At 40.8% G+C, this 22,267-nt stretch overlaps 1 protein-coding gene across 3 annotated transcripts in view; it reads right to left on the reverse strand.

Moving 5' to 3' along the window:
• IQCK (IQ motif containing K) overlaps positions 1 to 22,267 on the reverse strand; it is a 129,882-nt gene that overhangs the window by 98,832 nt on the left and 8,783 nt on the right. For all 3 annotated transcript variants that reach the window (XM_026003208.2, XM_026003207.2, XM_026003209.2), the window contains exons 2-4: positions 20,958 to 21,022; positions 19,248 to 19,377; positions 18,203 to 18,300 (exon numbers count right to left, since the gene is read on the reverse strand). In XM_026003208.2, coding sequence (XP_025858993.1) covers positions 18,203 to 18,300; positions 19,248 to 19,377; positions 20,958 to 21,022 — 293 coding nt within the window. The remainder of the gene's footprint in view (positions 1 to 18,202; positions 18,301 to 19,247; positions 19,378 to 20,957; positions 21,023 to 22,267) is intronic.

Genomic DNA, 22,267 nt, shown 5'->3' on the forward strand with positions numbered 1-22,267 from the left:
GTTGGTAAGATACTACTCAGGAGAGGCCATCCCTTTGGGGCAGAGCAATTGTATCATTTCACAGACACTTGACATCCTAGAGTGGCTTCCCACAGGGTGTGACACTTATTCCTGGCTCTATCACTTGCAGCCAGGGTGATGGGACATGGACAAGGCAGGGACAGGTATGGCACGCATTTAGAATATCATAGCCTCCTTTCCCACATAGGTATTCTCTACACTAAAGTTCCGCATGCTGGAGACCCCATAGACATGACAAAAATGATAAATAAATCATGCTAGAAATAAGTACATACTTGGACTATAATCAGGCCAAAATAGTTATCACAGCAAACTTCAAACAAGTCCAGTTTTTCCCCATTGCATTAGAATTTCATTAGAAAAATAATACTTTTCGAGCAGCCAAGGTGGCTCAGTGCTTTCTTCGGTCCAGGGCGTGATCCTGGAGACCGGGGATCCAGCCCCATGTCGGGCTCCCTGCATGGAGCCTGCTTCTCCCTCTGCCTGTGTCTCTGCCTCTCTCTCTCTCTCTCTCTCTGTGTGTGTGTCTCTCATGAATAAATAAATAAAAAATCTTTAAAAAATAAATAACCAAAAAAAAGAAAAATAATACTTTTCAAAAGAACTTAAACATACGTACTCATAACACAAAATATTGACCAAGACTTTCAGCGTGGAAAAGTGTTTCTAAATTAAAAGGAGCAATTTCTAAAAGTGTTCTTTTTTTTTTTAATTTTTTTTATTTATGATAGTCACAGAGAGAGAGAGAGAGAGGCAGAGACACAGGCAGAGGGAGAAGCAGGCTCCATGCACCGGGAGCCTGACGTGGGATTCGATCCCAGGTCTCCAGGATCGCGCCCTGGGCCAAAGGCAGGCGCTAAACCACTGCGCCACCCAGGGATCCCTCTAAAAGTGTTCTTAATTAAAAGGAGCAATGCTAAAATAATTGTACCACACCTTTCCTGTGAAAATCTATTTTTTCCACTCCTTAGAAAATGTTTTCAAACAAAAGCTGATGCTATTTCTAATTCCCTTATTAGTTAAGGCCAGAAAATAGAGTTTCTCCTTCACTGACCAGAGCCCTTGCATTTTTAAAAACATATTTGGGTGTTTTACTCAAAAAAATAACAAGTAAAAAAACTACAATAAATGACCATTAGATGGCAAGGACTCCAAGAAGCAATAGGAGATTTTGTTTTACTGAATTATTCATAGTGGCAGATTTTAGAGCATGAGATCATCAAATGACTTATCAGGAGTTAGAAATAGTTTCCTGATACTAACTTTTGTTTACAATACTCTTCATTGTAATGGAATTTGATGAGCAACCAAAGCGAAAGGGAACATTTTACGCTACATGGGATAGGATAGGAGAAGAGGTGGGAAGTCTTATCGCCTCTATCCAGACTCTGCATTTAATCCATATTTAAAGCTGAGATAAGCTTTATTTTTAGGCATCATTTCACTCATGCAAAAAACTCCTGATTTCTTTCCAAATTATGCAAGATACCCTCTTCCAGTTTGGCCCTGTTCAGTAAACATTTACTGAGGACCTACTATGTGCCAAGACTGTGTTGAACACTAGAGATAAAGAAATGAGTAAGCCATGGTCCCACTGTGGTTATTAATTCAATGTCCAGCAGCCAATCCCCAGCTGGGTAGTAGCTGTGTTGAGTATAGAGGATTAACCTCCTCTCCAGCTCCAGGTGTGAACCCCGATAAGGCAGTCCACATAATCCCACCTCACCTGTCACTGAGACCTAAACTAATCTGGTCCACATTTATCCTGACCCAAGGGATTCGCTGAATGAAGAATGGGTGCACAATCAATTTCAGACTGATAAGATATGAGAGGAGATGTGCTGGGGCTTCTGGGAAGTCATTTCCTTTGCTTTTCTAAATAAGCTTGACCATTCTCTCCTGGTTGCTGTAGTAGGTGGGGGCAAAGCTGAGGCCAGTGGCAGTAGTTGTTTTGCCACTCTGAGGGAAGCTAGACTGAGGTAAAAACCAACTCTGCAAGAGGCCAATCAGAGATGCAGAAGAGAACCAAGTCCTCAATTACATCACTGAGCTCCTGAATCAAACCAATCCTGAAATCTTCCTTCTGTACCTCAGAACCATCTAGTTTTCTGAATCAATGAATCCCCTTCATTATTTAAGCCAGTTTCCTGCTATTTGCAGCATAATGAGTCCTAGCCCAGATAGTGGCCCAACATTCCTTCTGCCTTCTTGTGGTAACAGCACTCTGAGTTCCTTTTGGAGATCCACCCTTCCCCAACTCTAAAGCCATGTGCATTGGGTTAGGTAACCTTCCTTTGCCCAACAGCCCACTGTCCACTAAGTTCCCCTAGTTGCAAGGATTGACTCCAAAGTGGTAATTGACCTGAAGCAGTTCAGTTAGAAACTCTGAAAGAGATTTTCTCTTTCTTAGGTACACTTGAACCTACGAGACATAGGCTGGTGTCACAAGGTGGGGAATGTCTGATGGTTGAGCCAAGCCAGAGAAACAGAATCTAGAGATGGAGAGGTAACCAAGTCATGAAAACATCATCTTGGCCCTCAGATCAAGCTGTGGAAGATCTCCCCACAGGAAAGCATATACTTAAACAAATCTTTTTCACTGAAGTGAGTTTGAATGGAGTTTTCTGTTACTTTGAGGGACTGGCCCCCAGAGTTAACTAGCAGATACGGGACTGGTTAGTTCTGCATACTCAACACATCCAGCTAAAACAAACTCTTTTGAGTTCATAATACTTTTTACTGCTAACAATATCAACACTTTATCAAAAACTGTTTACAGCAAAAATTATTAACCTTAATCTGAATGCCCAATATATTTCCAGAGATGTACTGGAAAGAATTTCCAAGTGAAGTTTACAACACAGCCACTAAGCCAGCTCCATTCAATGTATCAGTCCAATTAAGTTCTCATTAAGTTCTGATCTCTCATGTTTCAATTAAGCTAATCCAAAGGCATGTCTAGATGTCAGAGGATCTCCAAGAACACTGAGCCAACTGTAATGTCTAATCTTTGTGATGACATTTATGTGTCTGAAACTTAATTTGCTCCAGTGGAATACAACTCAATTCATGACAAAACAGGAATAGCATTGTCCCCTTTTAATCAACCTTCAGTCTGAGAAAAATGCTGAAGTTCTATCTTAACAATTGCACAGTTGATTTCCTGCCTTAAGACCTCTTCCCCCTTCCGAATCACATAGACTATGGGCAGCCCAGGGGTCCCAGGGAAGGCAGCTATAACTATAAATAGAAGACCAGGAAGGTCAATGTCAACAAAGATTCAACAAAGAACAAGCAAGTCTTCATAAAAACTCTACTCCCATGGAAACTACTGTCTTAGTATGGAAATTATTTGCAACCTAGCATCATAGACATGCCTCTAAGAGACCAACAGGTCTGGAGAACTCCCTTCAAGGCCTGCCCTCTGCTCAGAGAAGATGGATAAATTGGTCAAGGCCTGTGCAGAAGGAAGCTTCTGGCAGAGGCTCTGACAATCCATCTCACTATTCTTGCCTAAAGCTGGATTCATTTTTTTTTCACTGTTAATTTGGATCCCTGTTTTCTCACTTGCTGCCAGCTGCTTCTCTTCCTGAATCCTTCTTTCAAGCACAGTCCTGGATGACAATGGCTACCCCTTACTGAACACTCACCCTGTGCTAAGTGCCATACACTCGACATCTTACCCAATCATCTTAAAAGCCCTGGTGAGGTGGATAGTATGATTATCATCCTCCCCATTTAGCAGAAAAGAAAACTGAGTCTCACAGTTTAAGGAATCTTTCTAGGGGCCCAGAGTTAGCAAAAGTTGGAGCGGGAGCTTCAAGCCCACCTGTGTGACCCCAGCACGCCTACCCTACCCTTCATCACTGGGTTCTTTCAGAAAATCTGTATGTCTTTAGACTAATTTCCCACCAGTCTTTACCCACAGGGCCAGTCTCAACCCACTTCTTCCTTATCTACTGCCTTCCTCTTTAGTTTTCCATTCCAGGCCAAAGGAACCTTTCTCCAATTTAATTTTGTTTTTATTTTATTGCTACTTTTTACTGTAGCTGTGCTGGTCACTTTTTTTTTTTTTGAGGCAAACACTTTAAATGCCTTATTTAATTCCAATAAACTCTCTTTTACTACTACTAATAATTACTATTATTATGACTTCCATTTTATGGAGGAGGAAACTGAGGCATAGGTAGGTTAAAATTGTGAGGTCCCAATGTTAGCAAGGTCCAAAGCCACATATCTAAAGAGGTAGAACTGGGCCCTAAATTCAGATGAGCATAGTTCCAAGTTCTACGCTTATTCATGAGGCTTCCCTTACATGGCCTCTCACAGAAGCACAGCAGCTACTACCACAAAAATCTGGGTAGTTCCAGGTTTTCAGAACAAAGGTTGGCAAACTGCGTCTTAAAGGGCCAGACATAAACATTAGACTTGTGTCACAACTACTCAATTTGGCTCTAGTGAAAAAGTATAAAAGTGTGCTTTTAGTGCAAAAGTGGCCATAGACAATACGTAAACGAATGGATGAGGCTGTGTTCCAATAAAACTTCATTTACAAAAACAGGCAGCTGGCCCCATAGGCCACAGATTGCAGACCTCTAGAACATTATCAAATCTTTGATAGATGATCTTTCGTGTAGAAGCATGGAAAAATCCATAGTACTTGATGTCTGACACAGAAATGTGATTTCAGGAAAGCTCTGTTTACACCTATTTCCTGGATAGCCCTTTTATTATTCTAAGGGATTAACAGTTGAAACATCTTTTGGATATGGAATTAGTTTAGGACTTGGGTTTTCTTGTTCCTCAAAAGTAGCAGGAGATATTGCAGCTTTCTAAACAACCAAGGGGGTGGTCAATGACTTATTTTAAGATAGATTCTTTAAAAAAAAAAAAAATCAATCAATTATTTTCATTTGTGTGGGTTTTTTTTTTTTTTTTTAATGGCTTCTAATCCTCTAGACATGAAGTCTCAAGAGAAGTCTGGGATACTTGCAGTCTTCCTTTCTTACTTTTTTTTTTTGGTCACTGTGGCTGTGATTCCAGCAGCTTCTTCAGCCTTGGAGGGCTCTTCATAGTTCATTCTCAGATTCTGAGCTCACCATATTATTTCCACGAGTTATGTTTAGATTTTTACAAATATATATTATGTTTAGAAGGCACTAGTATTTTTAGAATGATGAGGAAAGTCCATCCTTGGCCATCTGTAATACACAGAAATTAGTAACAAGGATGCCACCTTCCATTTATTCAAGCAACAACTGGTTACCCAGTAGGGACCATAGGGAGTAACGTTCCTCTTGTAGACTTGCTACTTTCCAGGCATATGTTAATTGTGTTCACAACAGTTAACGTGTACTCAGTGCTTTCTCTGTGCCAGGCACTCTTTTAAATTTTACTTAACATGGGATCCCTGGGTGGCTCAGCGGTTCAGTGCCTGCCTTCGGCCCAGGGCATAATCCTGGAGTCTCAGTATCGAGTCCCACATCAGGCTCCCTGCATGGAGCCTGCTTCTCCCTCTGCCTGTGTCTCTGCCTCTCTCTTTCTCTGTGTCTCTCATGAATAAATAAATAAAATCTTAAAAATAAATAAATAAATTTTACTTATTTAGCCTCACAACAGCTGCTGCTGCTTCTTCTTCTTCTTCTTCTTCTTCTTCTTCTTCTTCTTCTTCTTCCTACTACTACTACTACTACTACTACTACTACTACTATTCCCATTTTACAGATTAGGACACAGAAAGTTTAAATATCTTGCCCAAAGTCACTTACTCATAGATAGAAGAGTAAGAATTTGAAACCAGTTGGACTCCAGAGTTTGCACTCTCACACATTACCTCATTTAACCCTCTTAATAATCCCACCTGTGGTTTACAAATGAGGAGAGGAGAGAGTTGCAGACAAGTAACTTCCCTGAAGTCACTAGGCTAGATCCAGAAGTCAAACCTGTCACCTGCTGCCAGGTCCATATTATTTCTAATACAGCATATGAGGTAAATTGCAAAAAGGGCCGCTATTCTTCACCCCTCCCTGGATCCACATCCTTTGCAATGTAGCTTTACAGTTCTTCCCATCAAGAGGTGAAATCTATTTCCTTACTCCTTGAATCTGAGCTTGTGACTTGTGATCTGCTTTGGCCAATATAATGCCATGAAAGTAGCAATGGGCCAGTTCCAAGCCTCAGGCTCAAGGGGCCTTGAGAACTTCTATTCGAATCCTTATACCCCTGCCCAGCTTCCAGGTGAACAATCCAGGGTTCATCTAATGGAACCTGGGAGTCCAAGTCAAGCAGAGATGATCCATCCCAGCTAAGGCCATCCTAGGCCAGCCGGTACCCAGCCTGCCTGGTAGCTACCCACAGACACATGAATAAGCCCAGCCAAGGCCAGAAGAACCTCCCAGCTGAGCCCAACCCAAATTGTTGCCTTGCAAGAGAGTGAACTAAATAAATTGTTGTTTTAAGCCACTAACTTTTGAGATACTTTGTTTTGTAGCAAAAGTTAATTGATGCCATGTATAAAAAGTGAAATGCAATTTACGGCCAAATGGTAATGTTCACCCTATTTAGCAGCCCATCAAGACTGCTACTAGAGCCACCTGGCACAAAGCCATGCCCCTGAAAGCAAGAGGACAGAGCTTCAGAGCAGAAAAGGAAAATACTGTCACAAAGCCACTGCCCTTTATTTTGTAAGACAACCAGGGGGTCACCCTCAGGTCAGAGCCTGTTGACTTTCTTTTTAAAGCCTTGTCTTTTGAGGATGACTTTGATTTTTAGAAACAAAAGCAACTCCTAGCCAAGTTTGGGAATGAAGTGATCAATGCTGCTATTATTAAAAAGAAGAAAAGAAGCAGGACTATAAAGTTATAATAAGATTTTCTTGCATGGTTTACAAACTGGATCTGACAGCAATTCCAAGAGCCTCAGAGGGAAGTATTTGCAGCCTTGGTGACATACAACAGTTCCCCTATCCACAGAGGATAGGTTCCAAGACCCTGGTGGATGCCTGAAACTGCAGATAGTACCAAACTCTTTATGTACTATGTTTTTACTATATATACATGCCTATGATAAATTTAATTTATAAATTAGGCATGGTAAGAAAATAATAATTATAACAATATCCTGTCATAAAAGTCATGTGGATATGGTCTCCCTTCTCTCTCTGTCTTAGAATATCTTATTGTCCTGTACTCACCCTTCTTCTTCTGGTGATGATGTGAGATGATAAAATGTCTGCATTACAAGATGAAATAAGGTGAATGACATGTTGTGATGTAGTTAGGTTACTACTGACCATCAGGAGCATCATCTGCTTCTGGACCATGTGTGTGACCACAAGTGACTGAAAGCTCAGTTTAGGGGGCAATACAACAGTAGGACAGAGTGCTGTGAAGCCAGATTCCTGGACCCAAACCCTGGCTCCTCCTCTTGGTAGTCTTGTGAATGTGAGTACTCCTTGAGCCTCTGTTTTCTGATCCAAAAAATGGGAACAATAAAACCTCCTACTCCAAGGGTTGCTATGATGACTAATAACTAAACCAGACCACAATGTGAAATAATACCTGGCATATAGGAAGTAGTCTATAAGTGATAGTCATCAATCACTACTGATTAATCACTCAGGAGGCAACTATCTGGCAATGGTAGATGATCAAGAAATAGCCCTTAACAGGGCACCTGGGTGGCTCAATGTCCTGGGATCTGCCTTTGGCTCCAGGTCCTGGGATCAAGTCCTATATCAGGCAGGGAGTCTGCTTCTCCCTCTGTCTGTGTCTCTGCCTCTCTTTCTGTGTCTCTCATGAATAGACAAATAAAATCTTTAAAAAAAATAGCCCTTAACTTGGTGCCATATTTCATAGTTAGGTACTAACTTACAAAATGTGAAATTGGGATCTTCTGTCTGGACCCACTTCAATGCTATGATATTCAATCAAACATAACAAGATCAGACAAAAATCCAGTTTCCTCTACTCAAAATCTACCCAAGAGAAATGAAAACACATGTCCATACAAAACTAATTTGCAAATGTTCATAGCAGCCCATCAAGCCATAATAGCCAAAAAGTAGAAACAACCCACAACAACATGTGGTATATTCATACCACTGAATATTATTCAGCAGTAAAAATGAAGTACTGTTATATGCTACAGCACAGATGAACCTCACATTGTACTATGTGAAATAAGTCAGATGCAAAAGACCATATACTATGTCATTCCAGTTACATGAAATGTACAGAAAATATAAATCTGTGGAGATAAAAAGTAGATTAGCTATTGCCTGGGAGTAGGGGTAGAAATGAAGAGTGACCAGAAATAGTTATTAGAGATTGGGGGGGGGGGTCATGGAAATGTTCTAAAATTAGATTGTGGTTGTGGCTGCACAACTCAGTGAATTTGCTCCAGTTAGAATGAGTGGATTTTTTAAAAATAATTTTTAAATTGTGGTAAAATATACATAATATTTACCATCCTAACAATTTTTTAGTGTATAGTTCAGTAGTGTTAAACACATTCAGATTGCTTTATAGCCCATCTCCAGAATTCCTCTCATATTGCAAAACTGAAACTCTACCCATTAAATAAAACTCCCCACTTCTGGGATGCCTGGGTGGCTCAGCTGTTGAGCATCTGCCTTTGGCTCAGGGCGTGATCCCGTGGTCCTGGGATCAAGTCCCTCATCAGGCTCCCTGCATGGAGCCTGCTCCTTCCTCTGCCTATGTCTCTGCCTCTCTCTGTGTCTCTCATGAATAAATAAATAAAATCATAAAAAAAAATCCCCATTCCTTCCTCCCTGTAGGCCCTGGCAACAACCCTGCCTCTTTCTGTCTCTATGAATTTGGCCACACTAGGTACCTCATGTAAGTGGAATCATACATATAAATCATACTTTGTATTTCAATAGCTGTGTGTGTGTGTGTGTGTGTGTGTGTGTGTGTGTGTGTGTATGACTGGCTTACTGCACTAGGATAATGTCCACAAGGTATATCCATGTGGTTGCATGTGACAAGAGTTCCTTCCTTTTAAAGATTGAATAATATTCCATTGTGTGGATATAGCACATTTTGTTTATCCATTCACCCATGTATAAACAAGGGTAAAATGAGTGGATTTTAGTAAATTGGGTAAAATTTCCATACTCACTTGAATAAAATGAGTGGATTTTATGGTATATAAATGATACTTCAATAAAGCTTTTTTTTAAAGTTTTATTTATACTACTTCCTTTTAATGGACTTTAATATCATCTCCATTTCTTTATATTTCAACAAATGTTGCATTTAATGTCCTTGAGAGCTCCTTGTATGCAAAGACTGAGAGTTTTTCCAGCCATAGTATGGATTTAGAAAGTTTTAGGTCATAGAATATATATATTTTTTCAATTTTACTAGGTTTCACCAAATTTGTCTCCAGGAGGGTAGTATATTAGAACATGCCCATTCTTTTCCACAGCTTCATCCATTCTTCATATTGCCAAACTTTTACATGTTTTGCTGATCTGAGGCATTGAGTATCTTTTGATTCGGCTCTCTGGGTCTCCCCTTTTGTGAACTTCCTGATCATATCCTTTGTCTATTTTTCTACCTCATGGTTCTGTTGTGTTATTCTCTTTTTTCTTATTGATAATAATAATTCTTTGTAGTCTGAATACTTGCTTACCAACAATTTATATATGTTGCAAGTATATAGGACATATTTGTGAATAAAGTTCAAGGCAACTAAAGGCAGAGATCAATAGGAGTTGGAAAGTGCCTGGAGCAGAAAATTAACAGTTTTGGGGCCTGAGATCAGGGCCACTGTGGTATTCACTGTTGTCATCCTGCATGTGCTTAAAATAGGGCCTAAGAAAAAGAATTATAGCAAGCTATTTATTGAGCACATGCTATGTGCCAGGTGCAGTGCTAAGCTATAATCCCATGATCTACCCTAATGCTCAGAATGAGCCAGTGAGGTAGGGATTATTATTCCTCTTCCATGTATGAGAAAACAGGGGCTCAGTGACATGAGGTCATTCATGTAAGGAGCTCATCTGAGATTTTAACTCAGCTCTACCTGATTTTAACACCTTGCTCTTAAAAAATGTTTTAATGATATTGTTTGGCATGCTGTATTTTATCTTTTTAAAAACTGTCAACAGGTAAGAGTTAGGATGGTTCATGGTAAAATCTGGATTGGGGTCTTTATTGGAAACTCAGGAGATGTGGTCATACTGATCCCATGTTCCAGCATGGTGACTAGCCACAGGAAATGAGCATAGCAGCTGCCCCTGTAATGCATGAACTTCCTTGATGGTCATAGTTCCCACCACCACCTGGTGTCCCCTTGTTATTCCAGGCCTCTTTCAGTGTCTTCCTGGCTCTGAAGTTCTTTGGACGTTTTCCTCTTAAGAAAAACAGTGTTGGGACACCTGAGTGGCTCAGTTGATTGAGTGTCTGACCCTTGGTTTCTGCTCAGATCATGATCTCATGGGTAGTGAGATCTAGCCCCATGTTGGGCTCTAGAGTCTGCTTGGAGTCTGTTTGAAGATTCTCTCCCTCTGCCCCTTTCCCCATTCATGCACACATGTGCGTTCTCTCTCTCTCTCTCTCTCTCTCTCTCTCTCTCTCAAATAAATAAATAAACCTTAAAAAAAAAAAGGAACAAAACAGTGTAAATATGCTGGGTGTGGCTGAAAAATGGCCCCTCAAAAATGTCCATATCCTAATCCCCAGATCCTGTGGATATGTTATCTTACATGGCAAAAGAACCTTGCAAATGTGATCAAAATAAAAATCCTGCAATCGGGAGGTTATGGGGGGGGGGGTGGACAATGTAATCATAGGGGAGGCAGAAGGAGGAGATATGATGATGGAAGCAGGGGTCCAAGTGATATTGTTGCTGTCTTTGAAGACAGAAGATGGCCTCCAGGCAAGGAAGGAAGGTGGCTCCAGAAGGAACATAGTCCTGCAGATCCATTTTAGACTTCCGAACCAGAGATAGTCTATGCCCTGCAATGGGCAGGATGGTCCTGCACAATAAAAAATTGTTCTGCATCCTAAATATTTTCAAATATCCCACTGGATATCTACTTGGTTAAAAAACTGATTTATAATCATCTGAGTCTAGAACCTAACTCCATTTAACATACAAAGGTGGCAGGTTTTTAAAAAAACATTATTTCAATATATTTTTATTTTTGGAAAGCAACTAATCTATACAGAGAGAAAACTGTTCTATTCAGAACCTAAGAGTTTCTCAGCATTTCAGAAAAATCCTGTCACCATGGGCGACATCACTTACAGTATACGATGCATCATGTGTGATTCAGTCTGCTTTTTGAAGCTGTCATAATCATGGGGAATCTATGTACATGTGCAAGCAAGTGACTACTCATATCTTTTGGTGAGTTCTACCTAAGCTTTAAAAGAATTGAATAAAGAAATAAAAATAAAATGAAAGAATTAAATAAGTATTACTTATATCATGAATGGTTTTCATTGTATTTGTCCTTTATGCTATAGTATAAACAGCCACTATACATATATATAGTATATACATATACATAGTATCATATATAGCATGTATGATATATATATATTTGAAATTATTGCACAGATAGATGTGATAGATTATTATGCTAACAAGCACCTAATTAATCATGCCTCCTAGGTCCATGCCCCTTTGCAATGTGACTTTGCTACTTCTAGAGGGAGTATATTTCTCACCTACTTATGAGTTGCTTTGTGAGTTGCTGGCTTTGTAAATTGCTTTGATCCATGAATCCTGGTGGAGAGGATGTTGTTGGGGGTTCCAGAGCCCTGGCCTCACACTTCTGCCTTTGCCCTCTTGGAATGCTGCTCTGAAACCACCAGGCTATAAAAGGAATGAGGCTGGCCTCCTGGAGGATGAGAAGCATATGGTGGAGGACTGAAGTGTCTAGCAGACACCAGCAGAGGCTGCAGCCTCGTACATGAGGCCAGCTTGCACTCCTAGCCCTGCCCTGTCGCCACTGAAAGCAGTCACCTGAACAAATCAAGGTGAAAATGAGAGAACAGTCAGCCCATAGAAATAATAAATCGTTGTTTTAGACCGTGAAGTTTCCAGGTAGTTTATGATACAGCAACATAGCAATCAGATAGCAATCAGGTAACTGATAAATAGGTAACAAATATTATCTAAGCATTTCCTTTCAGGCCATGAAGAGGGCTCTATAAAATATGACAAGGAGTATTGGGCCCAAGAGGGTAGAGAACCACTCTGCTCTGTTGAGGTCCCACTGCTCCTAAAATAAAACTCACACCCTTTACTGGCCTACATGATGTGGCTGCTGCAGAGCAACCTTGCCGACCTCACTTCCCATCTCGTTCACTTGCTCTGCTCATGCCATACTGGCTGCCTTTTTGTCCCTTCAATAGGTGACTGAGTTTGGCAGTACTGGGTCATTAGGAAAACTTAAGAAGAGTTGTACCGGAGGATTTCAGTGCCAACATGCCACAAATTAAAGACCGAACAAACGGTAAAATGGTGGAAGTGAGATGATTTACTCAGTTTGTTAGTGAAAATGAAAAAGAAAGAAAACCACCTACATGGGGGGACAAATCAAATACATGGGTTTGAAAATGTTATTTAAATTTTCTCTTTTTTAAATAATTACAAAGGTAATTCATACTTGTTTTCAAATATTACCAAAATTTTCAAAAATTACCAAAATATTTTGGAGCAAAGACTTCTGGATTTTCATCTCTCCCCCCAACATACATGTGATTTCTCGCTTATTGGCTAACTGATTTAGATACTAGCATCTACATTCATTTACCTTTGGCTTGGTCTATGTACTGCATATGTCAGTACACACCCAGGAAATGACTGTACAATATCTACTGTCAATTCACAGATGTACTTCTACCAACTATTTGTATAAAGTAATCATTTCCCATTCTTTATCTTTCACAGAGTACCCTTGTTTAACACAATATAAAATATTGCTAGCACCCAGCTAATTTCCCAGCAAAACTAAAAGGTCCATTGACTTTCTCATAGATGGTCACTTCAGTGCCCTATAGATGTTGCCGACATTTCTGTGACTTTTTTTTTAAGACTTTTATTTATTTTTAAAGATTTTATTTATTCATGAGAGACACAGAGAGACTGGCAGAGACACAGGCAGAGGGAGAAGCAGGCTCCCTGCAGGGAGTTGGATGTAGGACTTGATCCCAGGACCCCAGGATCATGACCTGACTGAGCAGACGCTCAACCACTGAGCAACCCAAGCGTCCCTACTAATTTATTTTAGAGAGACAGACAGTGTGTATACATGAGGGAAATAGGTAGGACAGATGCAGAGGGAGAGGGAGAAGCAGACTCTCTGCTGAACAGGGAACCTGAAACAGAGCTCAGTCTCAGGACCCTAAGATCATGATCTGAGCCAAAGGCAGATGCTTAACTGAGTGAGCCACCCAGGTGCCCCTTCTCTGTAACCTTTTTTTTTTTTTTTTTTTTAATGATAGGCACACAGTGAGAGAGAGAGAGAGAGAGAGAGAGAGGCAGAGACACAGGCAGAGGGAGAAGCAGGCTCCATGCACTGAGAGCCCGACGTGGGATTTGATCCCGGGTCTCCAGGATCACGCCCTGGGCCAAAGGCAGGCGCCAAACCGCTACACCACCCAGGGATCCCCTGTAACCTTTTTATACATAGTTGAAAACAACTATCTGGGAAAGGATTAAATAAATCCATTTCATTTGTTAAATTCATCTCAGGAAACGTACAGGGTCTTCATCTAATATTAAGGCTGAGATAATTCATGGAAATCATTCACTTAAGGTTTAGTTTCCCATTTGTAATCTCCTCCAAAAATTAACAACTAGAGAAATATCTGCTTATTCAATAGGCTGAATTTTATTCTGAGCATTTAGGAGATTAAAATATCTAACAAGGAACAAACCATTGGATTAGGAGCTTTATTTATGAAATTCACCAGAGTTCAATTCATAATATTTAGAATGACATGAATAAAGGAATTGAATTATGAATTAATCAAAATCAAAATCATCAAGTTTACACAGCTTGTCTGGCACAGAGTCAGGTTGGAAGCAAAGTCAGCCTGTTTCTGGCAGCTGGGCTCTGAACCACTGGACCATGTATCACCACATAGACTGCCTCATTCGTGTGTGTGTGTGTGTGTGTGTGTCTCTAATTGGCCAGGTGCTCTATGGCATACTAATTAGGTGCCCCTTATTGCTCTCCCCGCCCCCCTTCTGCTTTATTCCCTCTAGTTTTCCTTGGAGTGTCACGGTACTCCAAGGACAGGCTAAATAAATGATTTTGCCCCAAGAGGCCTGCATGGGGGCCTGGTCTGGGTGGCTGCCCCAGATCTGCCTCGCTTCTCACTCCTTTTCTCCACAGCTTCCAAACTGATCTTTCCTAACAGAACGTGGCCTGTGCTTCTGGCAAGCCATTGGACTGACCACCAGCGCAGTCTTGGGTCGAAGTCCTAGATTCAGGAAGCAGAGTAGTGCTCACCTTGAATCTTGACTCCACCACTTACGAGCTGTTCCCCTGAGCTTGTTGATTAACCCTGCCGCTACATGGTCCTCATCCATAAGACTGAAATAAGAGCGCCCAGAGCAGAGGGTTGCTGGGAAGATGAAATGGGTTTCTGCAGATCAAATGCTTAGAACAATGTCTGGCACAAAGTAAAGGCCCCTGAAGTGCTGAGAAACTACTATTCTTCAGTTTCAGCTTCTGGCTCAACTCTGGCTCTCCTCTGCTAGGAGTCCCTTCAATTGTAAAGGACTGTGCACTTTCTCAGCTCTAGCTCTAGGGGCAGCCTCCCCATAGTCTACCTACCTCCAGAGGCAGTAAGTCCAGGCATTGTAGATACAGTTGGTAAATTACCTCTTGCATGTAATAGCCAGGGCAAACTGACAAGCACTCCCATAACTTAACTGCTATCTTAAAAGTTGGCTTTGACTTTTGAGGAAACATATTCATTCATCTAACAAATATTTAGTGGGTTCCTACCCCGTCCCAGGCACTGCTGGAGCTACATCATAAAACAAAACAAAAAATAATGAAAGCAAGGAAATATAAGTCAGCATATTAAGGAGAAAATACAAATCAGCAATTATTTTTTGAGCGACCTAATATAAATGCTGTTTCAAGATATAATTTGAATGGCCCCAATAAACAATGAATTATGCTGCTGTTTAAGAGTCATTTGGATGTGAGTTCAGTTGTGGGTGATAGATAAGAATACAGTTATGTAATTTTGGCTGGAGGCTGGTTATCATTCAGTTTAAGCATCTATTCCCACTGACAGGATGTGAGGAACAGCTGAATTGAGAAAATGCAAATCTGTTGTGCAGATCTGGATAAGAGGAGCTCCTCTTGGGTCTGACAAATGTTGATGTAATTTTCAAGCCTTCAAAAATAACCCACAAAAGACTACATGACCAGGGGGTGAAAAAGGAGGGAATCAGATTTAATTAAGAAATCCTAAATTAGGAAATGAAAGAAGTTAATGGTAATCCACCCAACTTGCATATTTGTAGTATTCAAATTACTGAGCTTCTGGGCAAAGCCTGAGAGAAGGCAGGGTAGGATGCTAACCTTCCTTGGTGCCACTGAACATCATTAAATAATACCCTTCATCCTCCCAGTAACAGGAAAACCTCTGCAACCTCCCATCCCCCTGCCCCCTCACTTCTCCCTGCCCCCCCCCCCCCCACCTCCCAGCCTTTTTTTGTTCTGCCCATCTCTTTAATAGGGGATAAAACAGGCTCACAGATCACTTAGGGTCCCGCTGCAAGGAAGCAGTTGAGCAGGATTTTGGACTCCAGTGTGTCTGGCTGCCTTAAAAGTTTATCAATTTTTGCAAGCTAACAGTTTTAAGAACCCACATTTTCTACATTCCTTGATCGTTCATTACAACATTTAAACTTTAATGCTCCATTCAAGCACCCTGCGGCATTTGATGTTTAGACTGGTTTCATTTAGTCCCAGCGGCAGCTCATCTGCAGGATGTCAAAGATGAAATATGAGTTGGCATAAGGATGCCTCATTAATCTCTAATACAAATAGAAATTTCTCTGATTCTTTAAAAGCATTTTATCATTGCCTGGAGGCTGGAAACTGTTTCTAGCCCCCTCATTACAAAATTATTTATGGGCAAACATGAGATATATAACCCTCAATGTAAAATCTTAATTGCTGCTCTTTTGGCTGATTTTTGTGTCCTCTGAAAGGATATAAATTAGAAGAATAATAGCTGAAGAAATTAGACTAAGATTTGCACAGTTGAACATTGCTGCACTAATTGTAGATGTGCATTCCCAGCACCTAGATTCATTCTTGTTTTTCCCCTATGTACATTCTTATTTCAGAGAACAGATACAAAAAAAGAAAAATAAAAACAAAACAAAACAAAAAACCCTTCAGCTACCAAAGGATTTACTGCTCATTTGTGGTTTTCTTTCAGACAGGGCCATTGCTGGTGGGTCTGCATCCATTCCTAGGGTCTCAGCATCCATTCCTAGGGTCTGGCCCAGTAATCACACAGTAGGATTTAATAAATATTTGTTGAAAGAACTGAATTTGGGCAACTTAATTCGTCTACAGATATTCTTTACACATATTCAAACATAGGTAATTCTACTGTGCTCATTTCATTGTTTAATCATTGTGTCCCATCCTTTGTTAAGTCTAATAAAAGGCCCAATGCGCTGAATATATTTTGGCCCACAGTAAGGTTAAAAAGAAAGATCCCTGAAATGTGACTTGCAGGACTGTCTGGTCTCCCTCATTTAGCAGCAGGACCTGAAGCCCGAGAGGCAAAGCCACCTGACAATGGCAGGGTCAGGCTAAGGGGTCTGCTCTCTGGCCCCTGGCCTCACTACCATTCCACTTGGCTGCACTTTGCACCTGTTAACATCACACAGAGGAGGGGAAGGTCAGTTATGAATAGGAGACAGAAATTAAGCCCTCAGGAGAAGCCAAATGAGCAAACGAAAAAATATAAGAAGTGGAAACACTTCAGATTTTATAACCTATGGCAAGTAACAAATCTGTTCTTCAGAAAACAGATACGGATTTTTTTAAAAATCAGTATTTCCTGGAGCTATTTAGAGGACAGCCTCCAGCTTCCATTGTTTAGGAGGGATGAAATTAGGATTTTCTAGGCTATGAGTATCTCCTCAGTATATAAAAGCACCATACTGGCTGTATGTACTTCTCAGAGAGAGACTCTGCTGAAGGCAACCAAACAGCTGATACATTAGCTGTGAATGCTCTAAACACCCTGGGATGTTCAAGCTGATTGAGGTTTGCACTGCAGTTACTGGCAATTTTTAAAGTATCATTGTGAATCATAACCTGGATCTGAATCCTAATTCTGAAAATTCATCTTGACCACATTTCTGAATCTCTTTGTTCTTCTGTTTTCTCATCTGTAAAATGCAGATGACACTAATAGAAGGAATCTCAGAGGCCTGTTTGAATGGCATAGCACCTAGCAAAGCTCCCAGCAAAGAACAAGCACTTGGTCAATATTATATATTGTTGCTATTTTACTCTCTTCGTGGCAGTCCAAAATTCTAGGATTCAAAACGGTACAGGGAACAACACACCCACCCAACACACAAACACACAAAGTATCCTGTCAACTGTAGAAAAGAGGGAGCTTCCATGGGGATATTTACAGGAGGGTCCACAGGGATTGGAACTCCATTCACACAAAATACTAGCTGTAGTGTAACTATGACCAGTGCTTAGCAAGCACTCCCGGTGGGTCAGGCTCTCCTAAAACAAGCTACACGTATGGTATTGGGCACAAAGTAGAGCATGGAGAGGCTAGAGGTGGGAAGATCAATCCAGAGTCAGATAAAATATGAGGAGAGCTTTCATCTGCATGTACAGTCAATGGGAGCCAATAAACCTAGTAGATGCCAATTACCCAGGAGAAGAGCAGGCAGGGAGGCCAAGAAGGTGGAAAACCTCTCTGGAGCCAAGTGGCCAGACAAATGGCAGTGTATGTGAATGCACTAGATGTCATGGCTAGAGTTGTGTGAGTGACCAAAATACAGCTCTCCCTCCCAAAGGGATTGTTTTGAGAACGACCACTTGATGGTACTGAGATAATGAGGTACCATCTGATAAAAATGAATTACTGGGCATTTAGAAATAAAGAAACCCCACAGAGAAACTGACCTCGAAACATTTTTCTTTCTTTGCTTGGTGAAGCAGGCTAGCCATTCCAGGAAGCAGAACTGGAAAGATGAATGTTTCTAAATATTCCTTGGGGGAACCTAAATCAAACCAAAAAATATCCCACTGAAAATCCCAAATGGCCCAAATGAATCTGGGAGAAATGTTTGTTTCTAAACCAAAAAAAGATACTGTTGGTAAAATAACATGGCCTTAAATGTTGTATTTTACTCCAGAAGGCTGAGTTGGGCTGTATTATTAAGGACTCTTAAAATATCTTTTTGAGCCTCTGAGGACTGGTGAGGAGTTAACAGGGTCCTGCACAGGGCCAGGGCTTCAGGCAAGGAGGCCAGTGTGGCTGGAGGGAACATAAGCAAGGGAAGTGTAGTAGCAACATGGCCGGAGAGGAGCAGGGTAGGGACAATTCACGGGGCCTGTGGCCACAATAATGGTGGTAAATGGTTGCCAAGGCCCAAAGCACACTAGCAGAGAGGACAGAATAAAGTGGCAGGAGAGGTCAGGCACCAGGCAGGGCTAGAGGAAGTGGGCCCAGGGAGAAGACGTAGAAAGCCTATACCTCTGACTTCAACCCACAAAACAGGCCGAGATACTTTCACCCACTTTTTACAACCCCCCCTTTGGTTTTAATGTAGAATCAAGGTATACTTGCTGCTATTTATCATCCTTATTATATTTCAACCTTAAAGACAAACCAGTAGAATAAAGGCACTTCTCCTAAAAATAAAAATTAAGGAGTGCCTGGCTGGCTTAGTCAGTAGAACATGTGACTCTTGATCTCAGGGTTGTGAGTTTAAGCCCCACGTTGGGCATGGAGCCTACTTATATTTAAAAAATTAAAATATTTTAAAAATAAAATAAAATTATGATACATATTTTAAAAATAAAAAATAAAGTACAAATTAAAACAAGAGCATAATTCTTTCATATTTTTGTGGTCTCCCTGAGTTCTATCCCATCCTCATCCTGTGGTCTTACAATGTTACAAGCTTCAAACTATAAAAGACAAAAATCTCACCTCCTTACTTACATGTTTTTGGATCGATTGTTTCCAACTGAACTTGAGGACAGGGTACATGCGAGTCCATGGTCAAATGAGGAACTGAATAAAGGTGCTCTGTATTGAAGCCATGGAGAACTGCTTCCTCTAATGGTGAAACCTGATTGGGGGGAGGGGTTAGGGAGGGAATCAATTCATGCAAATAGTTAAACTAACAAAGGATAAAATTTTTTATTAACTTCAGGTTCAAGGGGCATAATGAGTACAAATCTTTGTCCCTCTTCCCTTCTGAGACACCAATAAATGACAATCAAGGAATAGGGCCCTAATAGAGAAAAGAGCAGGAGAATCATTGATGGATAGAAGATTTGCAAACATTTCCAAAAGAAACAGGAATAAAACCTGTTATTAAATAAGAAAGAGAGGGAATGGCAGCCCAGGATTCACAGGAGGAAACTGCCCCAGAGGATGGGAGTGCCTCTTCCCATCAGAACTCCAAAAGGCTTCAATTCTTAGGGGTTCAATTCCTCAGAGGATGGGAATGATAAACCGGAAGGGTTAAGTAAAAATCTGGCTGAGAGTCCACTGGCCTGTCTACATTCCCCCTCCTCATGCTTCTGCCCTTCTCAATGTACATAAAACTCCATTCCCACCAGCATTTTATATCCAGTTCTCCCTCCTTTCCAATGACTCCAATGATTTGCCATCCAGGTAGGTAGCCAAAAGGAAAAAACAAGAACATCAACAACAACAAAACCTCACTGTTGATTTGGAGGCTGTCTGCAAACCCTGAAGAAAAGTCTTCCAGTATATAATCACTCCCCATGAGCTCCTAGTTAATGTTTCTACTCATCAAAGAGACTCATACAGAAGACAAATCCACATGTACAATAGTAGAAGAAAATCATACCAGCTACATAGGAAAATCCATTCAGACCCCCATTTTAAATTTTGAATAAATAACCAAAGTTGTCTACACAGATAAAGAACATCAACAGCACAAAAGACAAAGATCAAGATCTACAAAGAACAACAAGTTCTGGAAGAAGCACAGACAATTCAGGGGAGGGAACTGTAATTGGTATCTGCAGAGAAATTTGGAGAAGCATTACATCTATAGAGCAAGAACAGGATGCTATGAAAAAAGAGCAATCACAGGCCAAGAAATTTCTTTGACACAAGAATAGTGGCTGCTGCAATAACCTACTGGAAGTTTAGAGACTTAGACTTGATCCCATCCCAGTGACCCCGATCAAGTCCCTGAGTCTCTTAGAGTTTTTGTCCCTTACTTTAAACTCCATTAAGTCCCTATTTTACTCCAAGTATACTGCCCAAAGCCACCCCCTTCCTGGCTGCCTCGTCCTTGGCCCTTTTAGTACAGTCTCTACCTTGCCCACACTGGTATACATAGAGAAATGCACTCTATCCCCAACTGTTCGCAACATGGACATATGTTGACTCCTTTGTAAAGACCTTTCTCATCCAGGATCACATTTGAGTCCCAGAGGTCCCGTAAGTCACTCAAAGATTATCTGTTCCACTTAACAGATGTGGAAAACAAGGCTCAGACTGGTTATAAGATGCCTTTTAAGACACACCAGTAGTAGTAGAGCTAGGACTGGCCCCAATTTCTGGTTTTAATTCCAGTGCCTCCCCTTTCCCACCTTCCCAACTCATGACATCATCACTGTTCTCACATAAGAGCCTTTCTTTTTAGGTTGAGGCCTGGGTGATACTCACAGTAATCATTGCTTCTTGTTTGAATTTATATCCCTCTGGAAAGGGAGGCAGCTCAGCTTCATACTCTAAAGGGAGTGGGGGGAAAAAAATCCTCAATTCTACATGCAGTTTGTGATGCAATTTCCTTTCCTCTGAATAAAAAATTCTTAAATTTTATTTTGGTTGATGGTTTATAGAAATGAAAACAACTGGCTATCATAGGTTAATAATTATTGTGAACCACCTTCTTTAAAATGTGTAAGAGGCAGTAGCTCTTTCTACTTACCATCCTTGTGCTTTAATGAAACCACCTTTTTGAATGAATGAATAAATAAATAAATAAATAAATAAATAAATAAATAAATATTGTTCTCTTACATGACAGAGTCAAGACTTTATGTAAGAGTTTCAGAATCTTTTGCCAAGAAGGTGCAACTTTAGATTTTACCCCCAAGTTATAACTACATGGAATAAAAGGAGGAAGAGAATGGGAGGGAAGCTAAGAGAAGACACCAGTAGCTACAAAGAAGGGAGTGGGGGGGAAGTAAGAAGAGAACATGGTGGGAGGACAGAATAAAAGTGACAAAGAGATGAGCTGTCTCTTGAAGTCATGAGGACGAGCATGAAGGTAGGGTGGCCTGATTGGGGTATGCATCTGGAAGAGCAATCCCATAAAGACCTTGCTACTCAAAGTATGCCCAAGAACCAGCAGTGTCGGCATCCCTGGTGAGTTAGACATGCAACACATCAAGTCCAACCTAGACCTTCTGAATTTGAACCTGTATTTTAATGAGATCCCATGTGACTTGTATGTACAAGTGGGAGTAGTTTTGCTGTAAACTCCAGTAGCTTCCTATTTGGCTGCACATGAGAATCACTGGGGAGCTTTTTGAAAATACCAAAGTCTGAACCCAACTCCAGAAATTCTGATTTAATGGGTCTAGGGTTGGGGGGGCCTGGGAATCAGTATTTTTAAAGTTTTCCAGCTGATTCTAATGTGCAGTGAGGTAGAGAATGATTGTCAGGTTTCAAGACTGCTGACAGTCAACCTATTGGGAGAGCCTAATGCAAAGAATATTCCATACAAGTTCTGCAGGGTAACAAGAACTAATGCTCAGTGGGAGACAGAAATGCCCATGGGCTATATTAGTTACATCCCTAAAAGAAACAGTGGTAAAAACATTTCTGGGAAAGTTAATGTTTTAATGGCAAATGCACGATTGCTTTGGAGCAATGAGGAAAAACAGTTTCTGGGCAAGATGGTTTTGATAGAATGAATAAAATTGTATTGGATACATGTTTTGTTCTGCTACCTGGTTCCTTGTCAGTGA

Source organism: Vulpes vulpes, chromosome 3 (assembly GCF_048418805.1).
Source record: "Vulpes vulpes isolate BD-2025 chromosome 3, VulVul3, whole genome shotgun sequence".
In the NCBI taxonomy this organism is placed as follows: Eukaryota; Metazoa; Chordata; class Mammalia; order Carnivora; family Canidae; genus Vulpes; species Vulpes vulpes.